Source organism: Stigmatopora nigra, chromosome 14 (genome assembly GCF_051989575.1).
Source record: "Stigmatopora nigra isolate UIUO_SnigA chromosome 14, RoL_Snig_1.1, whole genome shotgun sequence".
Classification (NCBI taxonomy): Eukaryota; Metazoa; Chordata; class Actinopteri; order Syngnathiformes; family Syngnathidae; genus Stigmatopora; species Stigmatopora nigra.
In genome coordinates, this window is record NC_135521.1 from 9,345,608 (window position 1) to 9,366,817 (window position 21,210).

A 21,210-nucleotide genomic window follows, 5' to 3' on the forward strand; every position below is an offset into this window, starting at 1 on the left:
TCGATTACACTGTTTTATCACTGGAAAAACTGACTGTTCTCATGTGTCTTTGTCTTAAGTTATATATCCATAGAAATCACAATATGGGTAGAAAAAATATGCTTGTTCTCTTTGGAGAAAAAAAGAAAACATAGCATGTAGTAAAAGGCGAACATATCAGATGGCAAAAACTGTAGAAAGGATTGAAATAATAGTGACTTAGGTGCAATGCAAGATTGTATTGTTCTATACATGAATTGAGACCTGGGGTGAGTGACTCACAACATTAGCAGTTGGCTTTGGCCTTAAAAAACAAAATGTTATGCATTTCCTTTAGAATATACTGCATCGAAATCACTTAACAATGGGGTGTTGAAGAAAAAATACCAAGACTGTAAGTGTGACCTCCAGAGAAACGCATAGAAAAGGAGAATATGTGTCACGAGCTTGAATGCAGGGTGGAAATGCACTTAACACCATGGCACTGGAATTCTAGATGTTGTAATTAAATATTCAATTCATTGTGTTTAACTTTAGACCATTGTGATTTTCCTACTGAAGATCTAAAATCCTGGTTATTTATATAGCAACATATGTACTGCATGTCCATGATTCTACTGTTTATTGTAGGTGTTACTACTGCAAAGTCCCTCTGCTTGGTAATACACTCATTCCTGAATCTGTTGTATACACTTCTGAAGTTTCAAGTTTTCCTAGTTAAAAAAACGCTACATTTATTGTTTTATATATTTTTTGTGACCATGCTAATATACACAAAATAAATATAATTTAAATCTAACAAATTTGGGGAATTTTACTGAGTTAATCTGATCCATTACAACTGAGACATATTATCTTTGCATTCCATGCCAATTTGCTTTGCACAAAACAAAAAAAAAAGGAATTAAAGAACCAAAACTGCTTAATGCAGTTTGCCATATAGTACAATTACTTGGAGTCTACTTTCCTCCTGCAATGGAAAAGTACAAACATTGAGAAAGTATACCTGGTCACCTCCTGTTGTAGAGGTTTACCCGCTTGGCTTCGGTGCAGGCAGGCACGGGCTCGATTGCCGCTGGTGGTGGTATGATTGTGTGCGGGTGGTCGTTCATCTCTCCGTGTACCCTACGGCTGACTGGCAATCAGTCTTGGGTGGTCCGCATTTTCGGCCAAAGTCAGCTGGGTTAGGCTCCAGCAACCCTTTCGAGGAGGCGCGATATAGAAGAACCTCCATCAAGTGGCCCAAAACCATGTGCCCTCCGTCTGGAAATTCAGTTATTGTAGCGTGACCCTGTAAGGTAAGAAACAAGCCTTAAATTATATTGCAGGAGCTTTCTAAGGATCTCAAGACAAGTAGGAATAATCAATAAGAATGGTCTCTCATTGGCTCTCTCACAACTACCCTCCATTATTCTTTCACCCGTTGTCTGCTTAAACTAATACTTGTAAGAAGCTGTGGCCGAGTGTCTTTGATTCTAAAGCTTAGACAGCCTCACAGTGGACAACAACGCTTCATGTTTCAAAATTCTCTTATGTTTGACGAGTTGGTCGATGGACACCAAAATGACCTCTCAACAGAGCATGAGTAAATGCAATACATCTACATACATACATCTACATATACACCTGAATATATATATGTATATATATGTATATGTATATATATATGTATGTATATATATATATATATATATATATATATATATATATATATATATATATATATATATATATATATATATATATATATATATATATATATATATATATATATATATATATATATATATATATATATATGTATATGTATATGTATATGTATATGTATATGTATATGTATATGTATATGTATATGTATATGTATATATATATATATATATATATATATATATATATATATATATATATATATATATATATATATATATATATATATATGTATATATATGTATATATATATATATATATATATATATATATATATATATATATATATATATATATATATATATATATATATATATATATATATATATATATATATATATATATATATATATATATATATATATATATATATATATATATATATATATATATATATATATATATATATATATATATATATATATATATATATATATATATATATATATATATATATATATATATATATATATATATATATATATATATATATATATATATATATATATATATATATATATATATATATATATATATATATATATATATATATATATATATATATATATATATATATATATATATATATATATATATATATATATATATATATATATATATATATATATATATATATATATATATATATATATATATATATATATATATATATATATATATATATATATATATATATATATATATATATATATATATATATATATATATATATATATATATATATATATATATATATATATATATATATATATATATATATATATATATATATATATATATATATATATATATATATATATATATATATATATATATATATATATATATATATATATATATATATATATATATATATATATATATATATATATATATATATATATATATATATATATATATATATATATATATATATATATATATATATATATATATATATATATATATATATATATATATATATATATATATATATATATATATATATATATATATATATATATATATATATATATATACACACACACACACACCATGGTGTGTGCACGTGATCTCAATGGCATAACGTTTTGAAACACCTATCAAGAATTTAATTAAAAAAAGAGGATGCATTGAAGAGTGGGTTGCACTTGAGTAGAATAAAAGGTCCAGCGTGACTCTTGATTTGTTTGATTTGCAGCAGAGCGGCCAGTCATGCTGGAAGGGAGGGATCTCGTGGCGCACAAATTTTGAGTCCAACACGCGCGTCTCTTGCTCTTTGATCACTCCACTGTCGGGCCCCAGAGATAAGACGTATGTAACCCCCGAGACTGTTGCTATTGTTTAGTTGAATTAACGTGTCCCTGTTTTCCATCAGTGTCTGCCGCCCTGATCGAGGGAGAAGTCGCCGGGAAGAGTTTGGAGGCTGCAAGACGCGCGGCGCGCACCCCGAACCAGCTCGCGGAGAGCGCAGGAGCGCAGGAGAAGAGAATCCCTCCCCCGAAAAAAAGATGAACGACACGGACATTTCCTGCCCAAACAACTCTACGGACCCGTCGTGTGGGAACGGGTCCACTTCGGCCCTAAGCTACATTGACATCACCACTTTCATGCACATTTTCCCGTCAATTTATGGCATCCTGTGCTCTGTGGGAGTTCTGGCCAACGGGCTGGTCATTTACGCGGTGGCCGTGTGCAAGAAGAAAATGGTGTCGGACATCTATGTGCTTAACCTGGCTTTGGCAGATATGCTTTTCCTCTTGGTCATGCCCTTCAACATCCATCAGCTGGTCAGAGACAGGCAGTGGGTCTTCGGGAACTTTATGTGCAAGGCGGTGGTGGTGGTGGATGTCAGTAACCAATTCACCACTGTGGGCATTGTCACTGTCCTCTGTATTGATCGGTAAGTTCATTTTCTTTAAGCTGGAAATAAACAAATAAAAGAAAACTTTTATTCACTGTCAGCCTCCCCTAGTTCATAGGGATTGGATGTCTCTTTAACAAAAAGCCACAAGGTAAAAATTCCAGCAAGAGTTTAAGTTCAATTAAAATATTACAAAAAATCATTCATTTTCCATAACCCTGCATCCTTGAAAGGGGTCCAGGAGCCTAATTCACCTAAAAAAAAAAATTAACGAGGGCCACATACAGTGACAAAATGGGGTCCCTCTACACCAGTGCTTCTCGAAGATTTTCTTTTGCGCCCCTCCAAAAGAAGAATTTCAGGTTTTGAGGAATACTAATCAAGATTTTCGGGTTCTTAAAACGATAGTACATCCAATGCAATAATCTCTAAACAATTTAATGTATATTTGAATTGTATTCCCATGCAATACACAGCATTTTAAAAAAGCAATACGCTCTTTTTTTCTGGAGAAAACTTGGCCGCCACAGCATGAGCCACTCAAGTAATTGGCTCTGTGCTAATTCTTTAATTAACTTGTTGCACTGGATTGTTTCTATTATTTGGATTGAAATTCATTTGCACTTCTTAAACTGAAGTGTCAGAGTCACACCAGGAAGGATTTGACATTTTTCCATTTAGATTAGGGATGGGCTTTTGACTAAATCTCCCTGACTGAATGTGAGGTAAACAATCCTTGATTATGTTCTTTTTCTGTTATTGGGCACTGTTTGAAAGCTAGGATTCATCCAGATTACAAACCGTATCTTGAGTTAATTTTTTATTTTTTAAAGTTTAGAAAATTTAATTATTGGAAAAAAACACGCTAAACATTACAGTGTAACTCAGACATGTTTCTGAGATAATGTCGTTTGTTTGTGTGTTCAATAATGTCGATTGATAATTCAAACCACATCACAAATTAACTGCTGATTTAGTGATAAGAAGTCTGCCCTCAATTTCCATCCATCACACTAAGAATGTAATGCAGGAACCACAAAGCTTTTTTAGTGAACATACTGCTTCCTGGTAACTAATTAATTCATCGGAATGCCCTCTAGACAAATGCAATAATGTGATTGTCTTGAAAGTGCACTGTTCATACTCACATGTGGTTACATAACCTTTAATACGGCACTCACTTAACTCATTAGCTGCCATTGACAGCGCTCAATGTCCAATCCATATTGACTGAGAGGGCTATCAGCAATCTCCCCCATTGAAAATGGATCAGCATTGAAAAATGAGCATCCAAAGCCAGTACTTTAATGATCGTAGTCTTAAATAATTTAAGTATTTCAAAAATGTTGATGCCGATTGTTGTTAATAGCAGTCAAGTACATAGTAAATTATTCATTTACGTTTTAAAGTGTCAAACTTAGTATATTTTATTTTTATAATTTTCTTAACCGCAACAGTACATATTGGCTTGTTCACTTATCAAATCTTTGAAACATTTTTTCAAAAGATAAAAATTAAATATATAATAAGGCTTTATTCGTTAAAAATATTTTATCTGAAAGAATAAGCATAGTTTTGTGCATGTTATTTGTTATCAACTTTAGAGAGTTATTGGGTTTCGATCCCCCTGTGTGGAGTTTGCATGTTTTCCCTGGGCTTTCGTGGATTCTCTCCAGGAACTCCAGTTTCGTCCCACATCCCAAAAATATGCAGAGTAGCTTGGTTAAACACTCTAAATTACCCCTACGTATGTATGAGCGTGAATGATTGTGCCCCACGATTCAGTGGCCACCGATTTAACAACACAGATTCCTTCGGTGGCCAAGTTAAGTGTCGGAATTCTATCACATAATCTATCAGAGATCAAAGCAATGTTGCTCATTGGAAGTCCGTCCACCAATGTTCTTTTTATCACCTGCTCTGCAGTCTGCCTCTAAAATTATTATCTCTACTCCTCAGGTACATTGCTATCGTTCATCCAACCTCAGAGAAGCGGACCATCCAGTGGACTATCATCATCAACATGCTGGTGTGGATTGGCAGCTTCCTCCTCACCGTGCCTGTCATGATGTATGCTAAAGTTATACGCAGACAGCAGATGGAAGTTTGCATGATGTATCTGGACGGACCCGAAGACATGTACTGGTACACCCTCTACCAGTCCATCTTGGGCTTCATCATCCCTCTCATCATCATCAGCACATTGTATTCGCTCACGCTCTACCATGTGTTCCGCTCCATCCGTCGGGTTAAACGTAAGCAGACCGTTTGGGCCAAGAGGGCCACCAAAATGGTGTTGATGGTGATCGCTCTGTTTCTCATCTGCTGGTCGCCATACCATGTCATTCAAGTGATCAACCTGAGCAACAACTCCCCAACTATCGCTTTCATCTATGCCTACAACATCAGTATCTGTCTCAGCTACTCGCACAGCTGCATCAATCCTCTCATGTTGCTCATCTTCGCCCAAAATTACCGTGAACGTCTTTGTCGCAGGAGCATACTAAACAGTACCCAACACTCATCTAAGGTGACTGTGGTTAGAACAGAGGGTTCTAGTGTGGCCAATGACCCCAATTATCGTTGTACTACTATTTAAAGGTGAAAATATTTTCAGTACAGAGACTTGGACTTGTATATTTTTGTTCAAATGGACAACATGTTTTCTGTGCTGGCTCATGTTAGCGGCAAACATCATACGACAATCTCTACTGGCCTAAAGGCAGAGATGGTCACAAAGCGATATCTACAAAGGTTACCTACCATAGTCGTATGCTTTTGTTGTGGTTATCTGTGTTGTGTCTGTTAGGAATTATGTGTTTTCCTTTTTTTCTTTTATAAAGTGTTTGAAATTTGTGAATATGCATGATGCTTCCCGTCCACCTGTACATCAGCACTGCTTTCAAGGCAGTCTAACAATGGAAGAAGGGATGCTTAGGCACCACTGTAGTGTGACTGTTCGGAGATGTCACAATTGAAATAAATGCAGCTACCCACTGTCAGAATCTATTTAGTTATAGTTGTCAAGATAGTTACTCCGGTAATTTTGACATCGTGAAACTTTAAGAGAAATCATATAAGATGAGGTTTGTTACATGTGCACCAACCACATTTCTTGCTGGACATGGGAAGTACCAATGCAGATACAATCAAGAGAAATTGGAAGTCTAGGAACAAAAATTTACTTTGGAACACTTGTCTAAATCTATGTCCCTACTCAACAACTCCTGGTACATTTGGAGAATGTACGTTAACTTTACCAAGATAACAAAAAGTACTGTTTTGTCTATGCCTGTGCATACTAAAGATTGGAGTGCAGATATGAATGAAATACCCTACAAGCTTAATGCTGGAGCTAATAATTCTGAGATCAAGGTAAGGTCAGTGAAATTGATTTCACGGAATAGTGTTTGTGTGCACATGTTCACGTTAGAATGTGTTTTTTTTAAAGAACCATTGTATTCATTGTAACTATAGCTTGGCTGCTCAAAAATTATGCAAGAAGGTCAAAGCTAAACACTTAAGCAGTGCTAATTGGATGGTAACAGTGTTATCTTTCAATAAAATATGCAATACTGTAAAATGTGACCTTGCATCAGCCACTAGCATAACCAGCACAGCCCGCATACTTGATGGAATATTTACCTCCAAGTAACACACAGAATAGCAGATAAATTAAGAAGTGGAATGAGAAAAAGTAATTCAAATGTGTTAGCTGGTTAATGCAAAAATGGGACATTTTTCAAAAGCATTTTTTTTTTTTCCCATGACTTTATTATTACAATATTCTACTTGTCTTCAACTCGGGAAAAAAAGTGATTATCCCAAGAATATGGTGGTACTACTGAGAAAACAGCAGAACAACTACTCAGTGCGTAGACTTTAAATCACTGCCAAACGCTGCATGAAACCTTTGTTACACTATTGATAAGGCTTATTCTAATAACTATTTCAGATGAACTATGGCTGCAATGAAGTGATGTGCATAGAAACTACTCAAACATAAGACATTTTATCATTGCATAATTTAAAAGTCGACAAAATTAACCAGCAAATAGAGGAACTTGTCACTTTAATTTTATAAAACCTTGTCATATGTGATATTATGCAGGAATGTGTGCAGATAGAGAGAGATGATGGGTGCTGCATTTATTTTCATTTGTTAAACTCATTACATGCTCTGAATTTTCCAGTATGCACCTAATTTCCATCCATGGGTTGTTCCTCATCAAATTTAGAAATGACTTTTTTTTTGAAGTTTTCTAATTCAACTATATTATTAGAACTTTTTTTTACATCTATGCGAACACTTATTAAAAGTTTCAATTCAAGACTACATTTCATATTACTTAATGTCACGGTTCATCATAAATCACAAGATGATGATTATTTAATAGTTCACCCAGGGGACTAATTGCAGCTTCAAAGCCAATTCCCATCACAACAACTTGCAGAATATTTCTTTTGTGTTTGCTATTGCTGCTGTGTGGTCACAATGTTTGTCTGGTGTTTTCTGTGGTTGTGGTCCTCAGGGTCCACCAAGTTATGCCCGTACTCACATGTCTTGACTCCAAGCTAAATAGGAAATGGTCCTGAATGTGAGAATTGTTTAAGAACATGGAGGATGCTTGGGGTAATGTGCACAATGTATTTTGAGAAAAAGAAATGTAAAGAAAAAAAGAAAATGTTACGTTGACCTCACCTTAAATGTTTTCACCTAGCCATGAGGCATTTGCAAGATTCCCCTTTAAAAATATATAAGTTTGAACAAACTGAAGCCTCAAGAGTGGCAGCAGATAAAACTTTTATTTTGTTTGGAGATGCTGCTTTTGGACTTGTGGGTTTGTTTTCGGGGGAAAACTTTGAAAACAACTTTGTGTAAAATCTATTAATCATAGTGACAATGCATTTTTTCATTATGAGAGACAATGTAAGCTTTTTCAAATCAAAATTTGAAAGCACACATCACCTGTACTGGCTAACACTTGACCTATAAGTAACAATAACTGAGAGACAACAATAAAGCCACAATAAAAGAATTAGCCATGAGACAAAAAAAAACCCTCCATGTAATGTAATCTTTTCTCTATTTTGAAATAAATGACCGTATTGTCTTGCATTATGGCGTTTCGTCTTTGTCACCTTGCAGTTTCGTGCATGTGGTCTTTTTATGCGCATATAAGCCATACCCTCGATTCAGTCATATTTTTTTGTGGCTTATATGCGAGTAAATACGGTAAATATTACATGTTAAATGCAGATTTTAAATGGAAATTGTCTTTTCTACAATGCAATCTGGTTTTCAAGTTGGATTATGTTACTGTATTGTGCATATGTCTAATGACTTGTTGAGCTAAAGCAATTGTGTGTTGTTACAGTCACATGGTAAAACAATTTCTGACCATAGAAAAAAATATGACTCTCTAAGAAAATGATGTTGCTGTTACAGTATGTATTGGTCATTGTTGTGCACAATATAAAAACTGATTAAACATGGGTTTTATCAAAGACAAGTCTGACTCTCATGACTAATTCTACTAATTAACCAATTTATAGTTGTCATCCCGCTTACTGACCATAGTAGGCTGGGATAGGCTCCAGCACCCTGAAAGCCATGTAAAGATAAGCGGTAGAGAAATGAATTGAGTAAAACAACAGCAATTCTATTGCTGTTGGGGAGATGAAAAAAAACATTGAATTGGAACATTATGGACCACAGCAGTTAAGTATAAGAACATTGTACAAATAGGTAGTCTTGTTGTTGGTGATTTATGGTCAATTGCTCATTTGAAAATAGTGAAGCCCACTTGGGTTTTGCACCAGTCAGCTTCTGAAGCCTTCAAAAAATTCTAGTTAGCCTAGTCTTGAATCCATCTATGCTTGAAAACCCTACAATGTTGCTGAAATACAACAATTCTAGTAAAGTGAAAATGTCGACAAGATATTTCCACCCATAATAATGTTGGGAGTATGTGTGAGTGCCAATCACAACAAAACTTGAACTGATGTAAAATACACCACGTTGAGAGCCAAGGGCATGTGCAGCACAACAACCTCATTCAGATTTTACAACTAAAGCCAGATACAATTCTTTATTTGACCCTAACCGACAGAAGAGAGCCTGATGCTCTGATTCAAACAGAAAACTCAAGAATTGTGAAGTGAACTTGGTTAGTTTGCCTGTGACTGTACTTTTCCGTTACATGTAATTCCACTTTCTCAACAAAATATCCTTCCCTTTAATTGCTGCATTGGCTGAAAGCATAACCTGAGGACACACTGCAACAAGCAGTTGCATGAAAAACTGCTAACTACTTATTTATTGATTATCTATTATTATTATTTATTTGTTTGTTGCGGTTACTGAGGCTCAGAATTTAGTTCTAGGTAAGGGAATTGTTTTGTTTCTTTAACACACACGAGTTAGCTGTAGCAATCCTACAATGACGTGCAATCTGATGCATTTAAAGACCTTTGCAGTTATTTACTGGAAGGCAACACAAGAGTTTATTGTGTCATTATTTCCAAACAGTAACACTATTGTCAAAGAAACTACCTCAGGAAACATTGCCGTTGCCATCTCATCCAACATTTTCCCAATTCAAGACTGTTACCAGCCCTGAACGATGCCCCACCAGTCATTCAGATCTGCCACCGACCTTCTCAGCCCCCCTTAAAAAGACTGAACGATTCAAACTTTACCACTACTCCTGATGCCCATTGGATGTGGCAATGACAGACGGAGCCTGGGCCCAGTTTGTAGTCTTGTCATGTTTTTTGACTATTCTTGATTTGGAGTAATAAGTCAGCATTTTAGTATATTGTTTTACTGCTTTTTCTTCAGACTATCAAAGTTAGTGTTCTTGGAGTTATATTGCGGTGAGAACAAAATCACCCTGTGGCTTGGCTAAAAGGTCCATCGCATGTGATGCATAAGAAATTACACCATTTGCTTTTGTCAGCAATCTTTAACAAGTTTGCATAATCCGTTCAAATTCTGTCATCATTAGCAAGAATATGCAGAAAGCAGTTACTGTTTATCTATTCATTGATACAATGAATATGAAAAAAAATGTGTTTGAATTTTGCAAATGCACATTTAACCCACAAATCTGATATGTTCATACTTGTAATTGTTCATAATAGCAAATACATTCAGAATGTCTTTATATGTGTCACAATGCACAGGCCACAGGGTGCCCATCCCATGCAAAGGTGGTAGGCATTACAGAATAACAAATAAAGGCTAGCCTTTAGTGGTTTAACGGATGTAAAAAGAACAGAACTTTCAAAGGCTGCTACAATGAACATATTATTTTTGGAGAGCCCTGTGGAGCCATTAGCCACAGAGTTCATTAAGCATTATAGAATTTTCAAGAGGACTGTGCCCGCTAAGAATAAAGAAGTCAATGCAAAATGGATTCTTTTTTTCTGCTTTGTAATTTGACTTGGTTTTAAAGAGAAGTGAGAGCTACGTCATTAACATCTGCGCTGTGAAGCGAAACATTGCCAGCTGTATTCAGACATAGTGTGAGCTGGTAATGCACTGGACTTGTGAACCGGTCCCGAGTCAGTAGAGTTCCGGATAATGTCCGTGTCAGCTGAGCTGGCAAATTACATTTACACCTCATGAGTGCCGGGTAAATACCGGTACATTATTAGAATTCTTCATATGTCTGAAAGGGGCTTGTGATCCTATTTGGCTGGCTTAACAAACATTTGGATATGTAAATTTTAGTTTAATAAAGGGCTTAGTGGTCAATTAAATCTTACTCTGTCAAATATATTTCTATGAAGATATCTCACCTTAAAACCTTTATACACGGGCTTCTAATCAGGTCTGGAAATTAGTTTTTGGGTTTGTTTCTTTTTCTTTTTTTCAATTTTACGAAATATACGAGTTGAACATCTTTTAGTCGGATGCATTCTATAGTGCAGAAATCAAAGTACTAAGTTCAATGACTATGATCACAAAGAGCGCATAAAATAGTCTTTTGAAGCAACCGAAATCCACAGAAATGGAAATAAAATGGCTTCAGGCACTGCAAGAGGACATCGAGCAGACACATGAAATACTGGCAGAACCAACCTAAAACTAATTTTAAAGTAATTACAAATGAACATGCAAGCCAATGACCAAGAACCAATTTTGACAAACAGAAGCATATAATATACTATGCCGACCACTATCTCAAGACATGCCCACCAATCGGAGCACCTGTTCGCCAGATGGATAAAAAGGCAGCCAATATGAACAAAATTACATAACAAATTCTGTTCAGTCCATGAAGATCTTAAGAAATAAATCAATCCTGAGATCCAAAAGTATTCTAAATGGGGTATAAACTCAAAAAAAATACCCCAGGTATCCAGAAAAACCTCTGGGTGATCATGAAAATGGCAAAGATGATACATTTCATGTAAATGTAATGGTCAAGAAAAGGAAAAATAGTGATTACCAAGGATAAAAGTTTTGCTATCATCATACAATTCTACCAAAGCATTTTTTTATGTTGGAGACATTGATCTTTTTGACTTCGGAAACAAATAAAGGGTTCAGAATATTTTAGAAGAACCACTTAGTAAACCCTTCCAAGTTGAAGTAGGAGATGAGTGACTTATTGATACATTATCTGTTGTCTAAGTCTAAAAGTCGTTTTTCCTCAACATTGTCATCACCATCATATATGTCTCCTGATTTGTACATCTTGGCCACCCCTCAAAGGTGCTTTTCAGAGAACTACTGACAGCAACATACATCAGGAGATAAGAGTAGGTGAGCAATAGCTTTTGTCCAAAGAGCTTAAGTATGGTTCTAATTCCTTTCTACAAATATTTGAAGAAAACTGTTGTCAATTTCTTCCAAAGTTATGGAAAGCATCACTATGGTGGTAAAACACTTCTTCCAAGAAGCATATACTATCTTATTCACAAAAGAAGCCATGGAAACGGCTTGGCACCAAACCAAAGTGAATATGGTAGCAGGCTTAACCATTTCACAAAATGGAACACGCTTCAACAAATATTCAAGCTTTTCTACATATGGTACTGCACATATTAAATAGACAGATTGGAGGATTTACTTAAAATATCAGGAGGGGAAATAGCCAGTATACTTACAAATAGTAGCAACAACATGCTTTACACTCACCTATTCACCCACAAGTTTCTGTCCACCATGAATTTGTTGGCTGAATTAAGTTGGAGTGATCCCATCCAATCTCTCTGCAACAATTTAAGGCCACAAATTGCAGGTTGGAAGAGCGGCTGTGTCCTGTGGGGCATATTTTGAGCTCCCGTGCTGTAGAAGAACAAACAAATAGTGTATTGACTAACAGCTTTGAAGCAACTATTCACAAATTGCATTAAAGATCGTTCCTTCAAATTAAACATCCTGAAAAATGTCAGGGAGATATCGTCATTGACAGTGATAACTTGCAAATCCAACAAGTACACACGCTCCAACATTTATTTTTTATGGAAGCAGAGAAGGGTAAACTCCATTTAAATCTTTGGAATCTCGATCCCAGAGAAAGTCTCCCAAAATAAATGGAAATCTGCCAAGGGTGAAAAAAAGAAATATGCTAGCATTCTAAAATGTAAACAGACAGTAAACGAACAAGAATCTCATCCAGTACATTCCTGTAAGAAGTTTAGAGTCAGTCATCCTAACCAAAGGCATAACAACAAGGTATTAATAAAGTGCCTTTCTTTCCCTTTTATTACTTCCAAAGGATATATTTTCTATTTTGTTTTACTTATCAAAGGGTGCACACAAGACAAGCACTCAATTAAGACTCCAAAAGCTAAACAACTGAATAATTTTTATAAGAACACTTTGGAAAGATCAAAACCATGTCGAAATAGTCAAAATGCTACTAAAACATAATGGCACGCCTGATTGTGATGTGGTAAGATAAGAGGGGCACTCAAAAAGAAGTGAACCAAGGTTATTTGACTGCCTTGATCTCACCCACAAGTATTGATTCTGACATAGGTGACACAGCTATGGGGCAAAAAGTCTAAGACAATTTAGCTCTACAGATAAATGTAACACACACAAACAGCCCATCCACAAAAAGGATCTTGTTCATCTTGAACAAATGCTACAAAAAAACAATTCTATCTTGTTTATCTCGAATTAATACTAAATAGTATTTGAATAAAGTCAAGTCAAGTTTATTTCCCATCAGGCCAAGAGTGGGCTAATTATTTATTTTGTCAGTCATCACTGTTGAATCTTTAGGAAGGTTACAAAATATTGCCAAAATATCAAATCTACGACGGAATAGAACAAAGTCATGACCACAGAGAAAATATGGCAAGCAACATTACCAAGAAGACAAAAAAATATCTATTACTAAGAAAGGCAGTGTCTCAATCATGAATGTTATTCATGTCCCTTCATCTCAGTGGCTTTATATGAGATGGGAGAGGAACAAGTGGCATTTAATATTGATCAATAATATCCTCTTCATCCTCCCACATTTACTCTCCTACCGAGTAAGGCATATTGAGTGATGACAGCGGATGCAAGCTCCTCTGAAGTGTTTGACATTCAAGACTCAACATACTTAGAATTGCATATTCATTTAAATCCAACTTAACTGAACATATTTTTGGGGTGGCCTTTGTACACCACTCCTATTCAAATGGGTAGGCTTGAAGTTTAGAGCAGGGTGGCTTTTAAACCTTTCTGGATATACTGAAGCTTTCCCAAGTGAAGTTACCAGAATATAAACTCGGTGTCAGTTCAGGAAAGACTGTTAAAAGTATTTGTCAGTGGGAGCAAATTGTTTTTTATTTTTTATTTTAAATTTACCAGGGATTTTCTCAGCATAATGTTTGGAAAATAAACTGTTCCCCATGTGAGAAGCATATTGATTATTTACATCCGGAACCATCTTCTGTGGCCTTTTCCATTTTAATGAAATGCAACATTTTTCAGCAATACAAAAACACAATCTGCCCATTGACTTTGACAATTCATTTCTGGGGCAAAACATATTTTAGCTTTCACGAGCACAGTCACACTGGGGTGTTAGTCTTGTTGAGGTCACGAGTGCTAAAATGTGTTTTTCAAAATTCCCTTATTATTTTTGTGGTATTTGTATCCACTTTCTTTCAACTATAAAACACAGGGCAATGAAAAATCCAATTCAGTAACAAACGGATGCTAGATATTTTGCACTGCTTGTCGACTGACTGATCCGACTAATCGACTGCCGACTATTTCCTTAAAAACCTCATAAGCAATAAAAAAAAAGAAAAAACTAATTTGCTAATATAATACTCGACACAGAAGTGTGCATGTTACTAGCAATTTGGTCAAAAATGAAAGAATGTAGCAAATATATATTCAATTAACATTTAAAAGCGTGAAAAATCAAATGCTTTTGAGTATGTCTTGTGAATGTACTGAAATTACATCACGTTCAAATTTAAACTGCTAATCAATTACCACTTCTGTAAGTAAAGGTAATGGTTTATGATTAGAATTTGCAGAGGAGCATTGATGTGAAGTCGTAGATGTAAGTTGCCAAAAGAGGCCCGAGTAGATCAAACGTTTGGCAGATCTGTTTGGAAGGTGCACAGACACTAAGCACATAAATTTAGCAATGGGGATTGACTACTAAATATACCAAACAGCAAGTGCGTGGGAACTTAACTTTTGCTTCACTCTATCACCATTTCCTAAACAGCTGGTGAAGGTTTGTGTGTGAGTTCAGCTGCATTAGGCATTTAATAGGAGTACATGTTTGCATTTTTAAAATATGATCAAACATTAACTTTAATAATAACTAACCATGTCCTTTAATTGGGTGCCAAGCTGATAAATGTGTGTACATATGCAATGTCAATGTCTCAGTATAAATTGTTTGAATACTGATCTGGTGCGCCTATAGGAATGTTCAATATATAGCGAAATTAAAACCTTCGAAAGGCCATTCATGTTGAAACCTAACTACAATGCTAGCTAGTGATTTCCCACAAAACTCCTGTCAAACATCACTCTTCACAATTTCTAAAGTTTGCTGTCTTATTACCATATCGGGTATAATAGGTTTTGGAACCGACAGATTTTTTTCTGTGGAATGTGGACCGTTAGTTTAGTCAGAAACAGAACAAGGGTGCTTTTCCTTGTGCAAATCCAGTGAGCTTCCTGCCTGTTTTTAGACCATCGTAATCGAGTTAAATACTTTGGGAACAAATACATTGGCACTACTGAGTACTCAGAATAGTACTAGACTTGAGAACTATCATCTGCTCATTCATTTTTTTCTGAATAAAATGGCTACAGCTGTTTTATTGTTATCAGCGTTATCCTCTAGGCTGTACATTGCTGGAAAGTGAGTATTAAAATAAAATGGAAGGACTTGTGTTTGAAGCACCATACTTGACTCCATTGTCATGGACAAACTGCCTCAAAACCCCATTGAAAATAGGGCTATTTAACGCATTAGTATCTGGGTAGAAGGGGACAGAGCCAAGAATAAGTGAGCTCTGTTAGATAAAGTCACCATCAAATACTGTATCTTTTCACTTTTTGATCAACCAATCTCTCGGTTATGGAAGATGGGAGACAGCTCAAACATTTTGGGGGATGGACTGTGAGCGATGAGGTCGAGCGACACATAACAAGTCCTAAAAGACAAAAATGCACGCGTTGAGTAATGTCTGTGCACTTTGTATGTGGAAAAAAAACAACAAAGACTTTCTTATACGTCCTAACTTTTTGCCTCGGGTCATTGTTTTAAATGTAAATGTAGTCAAATTCTCAGTGGACCCAATGTCCTGAAAATATTTGTGAGGTGATTGCTTGAATTGGAAATAAATTATCCCTCTTGACTCGCTCATCATTTTCTTATTCCCTAGCACATTAAAATGGTTTTTAACACTTAAGTGAGCGGAAAGCACTGTAGTGTATAATGAGCGATAACCTATGATCCAGAGAATGGAAGAGAGTATTAACTCTGGTAAAACAACCGAAGCTGATTAATGTTGTGACATCATGTGCTATGTGGCCTATTAGACCAACACAAGACTGAGTGCATTTACATCTCCAAGCAAATTTATATTTAGTTTAGATTCATTCAGATATTGTGGCTAAAAGGTCTAAAGTGTTAATATCTCAGTTTACACATGTAATGTTATAACCTACAGAGGGACACCTACATACTATGGTATATAAACACCATCAAATGAGTTTAAATATCCTAATAAGCTAGCGAGGAAAAATCTGTGGAATATAAAAGTTGATCTCATACAAAGAGACTGATATAAATTGTTATATTCGATTGCTCTACAAATTTGTCTGTTTATGTTCCAAACAACATGATTAGTTTTACTCAGTTTGCCATGGTTCTTGCGGCTTGTTTGCAACCCTCTGTACTAGTCCTCTGATTTGAAGACATCTCCCAATTGATTTGTCAAGCTACATCATTTTAAACTCCACATCCTGTAGAGTAAAATTGTTTATACATTCATTAATTATTAAAAGAAAAATATATATATATATATATATATATATATATATATATATATATATATATATATATATATATATATATATATATATATATATATATATATATATATATATATATATATATATATATATATATATATATATATATATATATATATATATATATATATATATATATATATATATATATATATATATATATATATATATATATATATATATATATATATATATATATATATATAGTATAGGCTATTTGCAATTGCATAAAGAAACCTCACAGCCACTATTACTGAGCATAGAAATGCAGGCTGAGAAAACATGGTAACATTTCTAATTCTAATACTTGTGTTTTCTGAAAACATACTCATGGAAGAGTGAATATATTCACACACACATACATTAATATATACATATATACATCCATATACATACATATGAAGGCCACCCTGCTATTCCTGGGCATATTCATCAAATTCCAACATTGATTTCAACATATAACATTTTCACCTCTTAGCTAACGTAGAGGCACTGTTTAAGTAAATAGTTCTATGTAATGTTGAGGCTGAGAAGTGCAAGGGAATATAGTCTGAACTCGAAGTTTTTCTGTATAATGATATTTTCATAATTTGCTGCGGGCCAATAAAAACTGGCAAGTTTCGACACACCTGGTTTAAATAAAGAACTCTTCTGGAAAATGTCCTGAAATGGCTCAGGTTTTTTAGATTAGATGGGAAACATGATTATTGGAAATTCAGATTCTTATTAATGTCCCAGTCCCCCCTAATGTGAAGCTTTTCTTTATAAGCACAGTGTGATGGTCTTTAATGCTTACTTACGTGCCTTGACTTGTGACCTTGCTTTTCTTCTCTGAACGGGTTGTACATATGTCCAACCTTGATAACTAAGCCAAAGTAAATAACGAAACAAACTAAACATGTTAAAATATTTTGGGCCATCAGTGAGGTGCATTGTGTCTTGCAGGGAATAAATGAGTGTCTGCTGATATTTATGCGCATGTTTTTCTGTTTGTTTCTACCTAATTACTAAGCACGTCTTTTTAAATGATGAATTACTTTTTGGGGGGCACATTTGATGCAATAAAATGCATTGGCAAGCAAGGTGTCAGGAATTTTACAGGCTGAAACTCAGATGTTTTCATGGTGCCAGTGTTTGATTCCTTCACGGTAGACATGATAAATATCTTGGTAACGTGATCATTACCTGTTCATTAAGACCATTTCTGGGCCTTTAAAAAGATTTTACAGTGTAATTTATTGGCACTGGAGGACATGAAGGCTGATCTAAGCAGCCGCAGAGGACATCTAAATTTGTGTGCTTTGGGAGGCAGCATGGCACGCACAGTAAAAAAGCTAAGAACTGCTGTTTCTGTGGTAAACAATGTAATACATCTTTGTCCGTCTTAAAATCACCTAGAAATGTGGACACTGCGTGAAATACGCTGTCTACATCTTCCCCATTCCAAACAATTGAAAGGTAAATAGTTGGAGTTAAACACATTTAGCCTGTACCTTGCATTAGAGAGCAACGTTGTCTAATTTTATGAAAGCATTTAAAGAATGTAGTCAATGTTTACGATGCATTTCATTAGGGTCAAGGCCTTATTTTGACTGAAGAGATAAACTAGCTCACAGAGGAGTTTTAGGTGAGAATTCGTTCGGTCAGACAATGTAATTCATCATCTCAAATTATAAAAAAGATTGTGTAAATGAACTAAAAAATAAAGTGTAAATTAAACACCAAAGATGGGGGGATCAAAACATTGAAATGCTGCACCACGCATCCATAATATGCTGCTTGGAGGGATGTACATTGTGTGATCAGTTACAGTATAATGTTCTTCTATCATTTTATTCCCTAATCAAATACTGAGAAGCATTTAGTATTCATGGTGCAACTGTAGAAGTGTCCAACTAAAAGTAGGAGAAATCATTTGTAAGGTTGCAAAGTTCACAGCAAGCCTATACATCACCTCATACGACCCACTGAGGAATAAGATAAACATTGGGCTAAAATGGCTGACACACAATTAGCTGTGCTCTGATTGTGTCTAGAAAGGAGAGGCAGTCTGGTAAATTACGACCTATACTAATCCGCTTCTTGCTTCATCTTAACCCCAAGGCGCCCTACTTGAGTTTCTGGAAAACTGAAAGCAGTGCTGTGTGTTCTCCTTGGGCCATATTTTTTGCTGCCATGGATTAAATTGAGCTCTGATTCAATCACAGTTTTGCCATATAATTGTGCCCACTCATTAAATTAAGCCATCAACCAATGAGAACTCTTAGGACTTAAGATACTAAATCAAGTCAGACATCACTTGGTCTTTGGCGGTATCAATTATCCAACAATCATGGTGGAACTAGGAAAGACAGAGAAATATGACTTTCTTTGCTACCAGGAAATTATGGAAAATGAATAAAACATGCAAAATCCACACAGTGAGGACCCGCCAGGGACCGAACCCTCAACACTCAACCCCAGAACTGTGAGGCTGACGTGCTAACCACTCTTGCATATGATCATCTTATCTAGTCACCACTGACACGTATGGAAACCGAACGGGAAAAATGCTGTGGAAATGTTCAAGTAACCAAACGAAATTCTTAGCCTGTCTACTTCTTCTCCCATTCAGTAGTATGACCACAATGGAGCCACTCTGCCCCCAATAGTTGGGGGAACAGGTGCAATTCAGGGGCCTCTCGAATTAGAAGTGGGGCCAGTGCCCCCCCACCCTTAGAATCTCAATTGTTTCAGGGCAGTTAGATATTAGCCGCCTGCTGTATTTACATATGATTAACTGTTAGAAAGGTTCAAAGCTCAATTACTTGACCTCTACCAGACGAAATAAGATTCTCACAGTAGCATAAAAACAAAGCGATGGAAAGGATTTTTATTTCCCTGAGCGCATGCTTTGAAGGAGCATAAAGAGACAGACAAGATGACTGTAGTCATGTGATGCCTGTTTCTCCAAGTTAAATGAGCAAATGTGACATCAGCAGCTGGTGAATGGGAGCCTGTGACCACTTGGCCGAGTTTGTGTGCATCAGTGAAATCATTTTGCTAATGACCTTATCTGGAGGCTAGAGTGGGCCTTTTACCTCGTGGAAGCCCACAGGGACTTTCCTCATTAGTTGTGGGTGCGAGCATTCCTACAGAGCTACATGTCGCATCAAGTCTACTTTACAACACCATTGAGAACCTAAAACTAAGTTAAAAAAAAAAGTTTAAAAAATGACAAGATAAAGAAATGTACAGTTAATATTACTACAGTTGCACAACAGAAGAAATGATGCTACCATGTATTGTGTTTAGTACTCGACAATTGTAACTATATTCGGTCACATTTTTTTAGGGCTAACCGCTTCGTAGGTAAATGAAAACTGTTCCCAGCATGAAAACATGCTTAAAACAATCTGTTTATCTTCTGAAGGACAATGCAGCATGCGGTTGTACGGTATTACAGTATTCACTTAGAGTGCAGTTATGTCGCCTCCCAGTGGAACATAAACAGTGGGCATGAACAAAGCACTTAAACGCTTTTAGTAGATAAATATTTGCACTTTACCTTCAACGCTCTCCATTGGGTAGTATTGCTTCTGCTTGTTCTATCTGAAGCAGCAGTTAAATTGCTTATCGTAATGTGATCTTAGGGTTCACGTTTGTTTGACAACTAAAGCTGAGATGATATCCAAGTCCTTAGCTTATATTGTTGGCGAAAGTCAACTGGAACTGGCTAGTTAGCTAGAGGTCACACACTATATTTCGCCTTGGGGTTTGTACATCGCCACATGACTTGCTGTGTTATGCTGGCAGCGCTTCTCATGAAAATTGTCAGCTGCACAAACACTTATATTTACAACATTGTTGTCACAGTGAACTCAATGGCTGTAACGCTGGAGAAACCAAGCAGCGGCTACACAAGCGCGGCATTACCAAGATCTGCATAATTCCTATCATCACCTTAACAAATGAATCGAATTCAAATGATCTTTAATAATGAGGACTGAGGGTTTGATTTATTTACATTGGAGGTTAAAATATTAAATCATGCAAACATTATTTACCCAAAAAGGGCAAGAGATCCAAATTGGATTCCACTAGAATCTAAATATAAAGAAGGCTAAGACTTTTAATTAGGAAAAGCCCAAAA

At 35.4% G+C, this 21,210-nt stretch overlaps 2 protein-coding genes across 2 annotated transcripts in view; one reads left to right on the plus strand and one right to left on the minus strand.

Annotated features, from left to right (window-relative positions):
- tspan17 (tetraspanin 17) overlaps positions 1 to 21,210 on the minus strand; it is a 51,902-nt gene that overhangs the window by 15,793 nt on the left and 14,899 nt on the right. Inside the window, exons 10-12 of the transcript XR_013328776.1 lie at positions 12,702 to 12,851; positions 3,420 to 3,609; positions 986 to 1,270 (exon numbers count right to left, since the gene is read on the minus strand). The gene's annotated coding sequence lies outside the window, so the exon portion shown is untranslated. The remainder of the gene's footprint in view (positions 1 to 985; positions 1,271 to 3,419; positions 3,610 to 12,701; positions 12,852 to 21,210) is intronic.
- Positions 2,898 to 8,955, plus strand: mchr2b (melanin concentrating hormone receptor 2b). The gene is made up of 3 exons (XM_077733360.1): positions 2,898 to 3,000; positions 3,065 to 3,589; positions 5,510 to 8,955. The coding sequence occupies exons 2-3, from the start codon at positions 3,198 to 3,200 to the stop codon at positions 6,147 to 6,149; spliced, it is 1,032 nt and encodes a 343-aa protein (XP_077589486.1). The 5' UTR covers positions 2,898 to 3,000; positions 3,065 to 3,197; the 3' UTR covers positions 6,150 to 8,955.

What these genes read in the sequence shown, in the direction of transcription:
- mchr2b (XM_077733360.1), top strand. Translation starts at nt 3,198, where the DNA reads ATGAACGACACGGACATTTCCTGCCCAAACAACTCTACGGACCCGTCG. An exon ending in ACTGTCCTCTGTATTGATCG is followed by an intron (nt 3,590 to 5,509) that starts GTAAGTTCATTT and finishes TCTACTCCTCAG; the next exon opens with GTACATTGCTATCGTTCATC.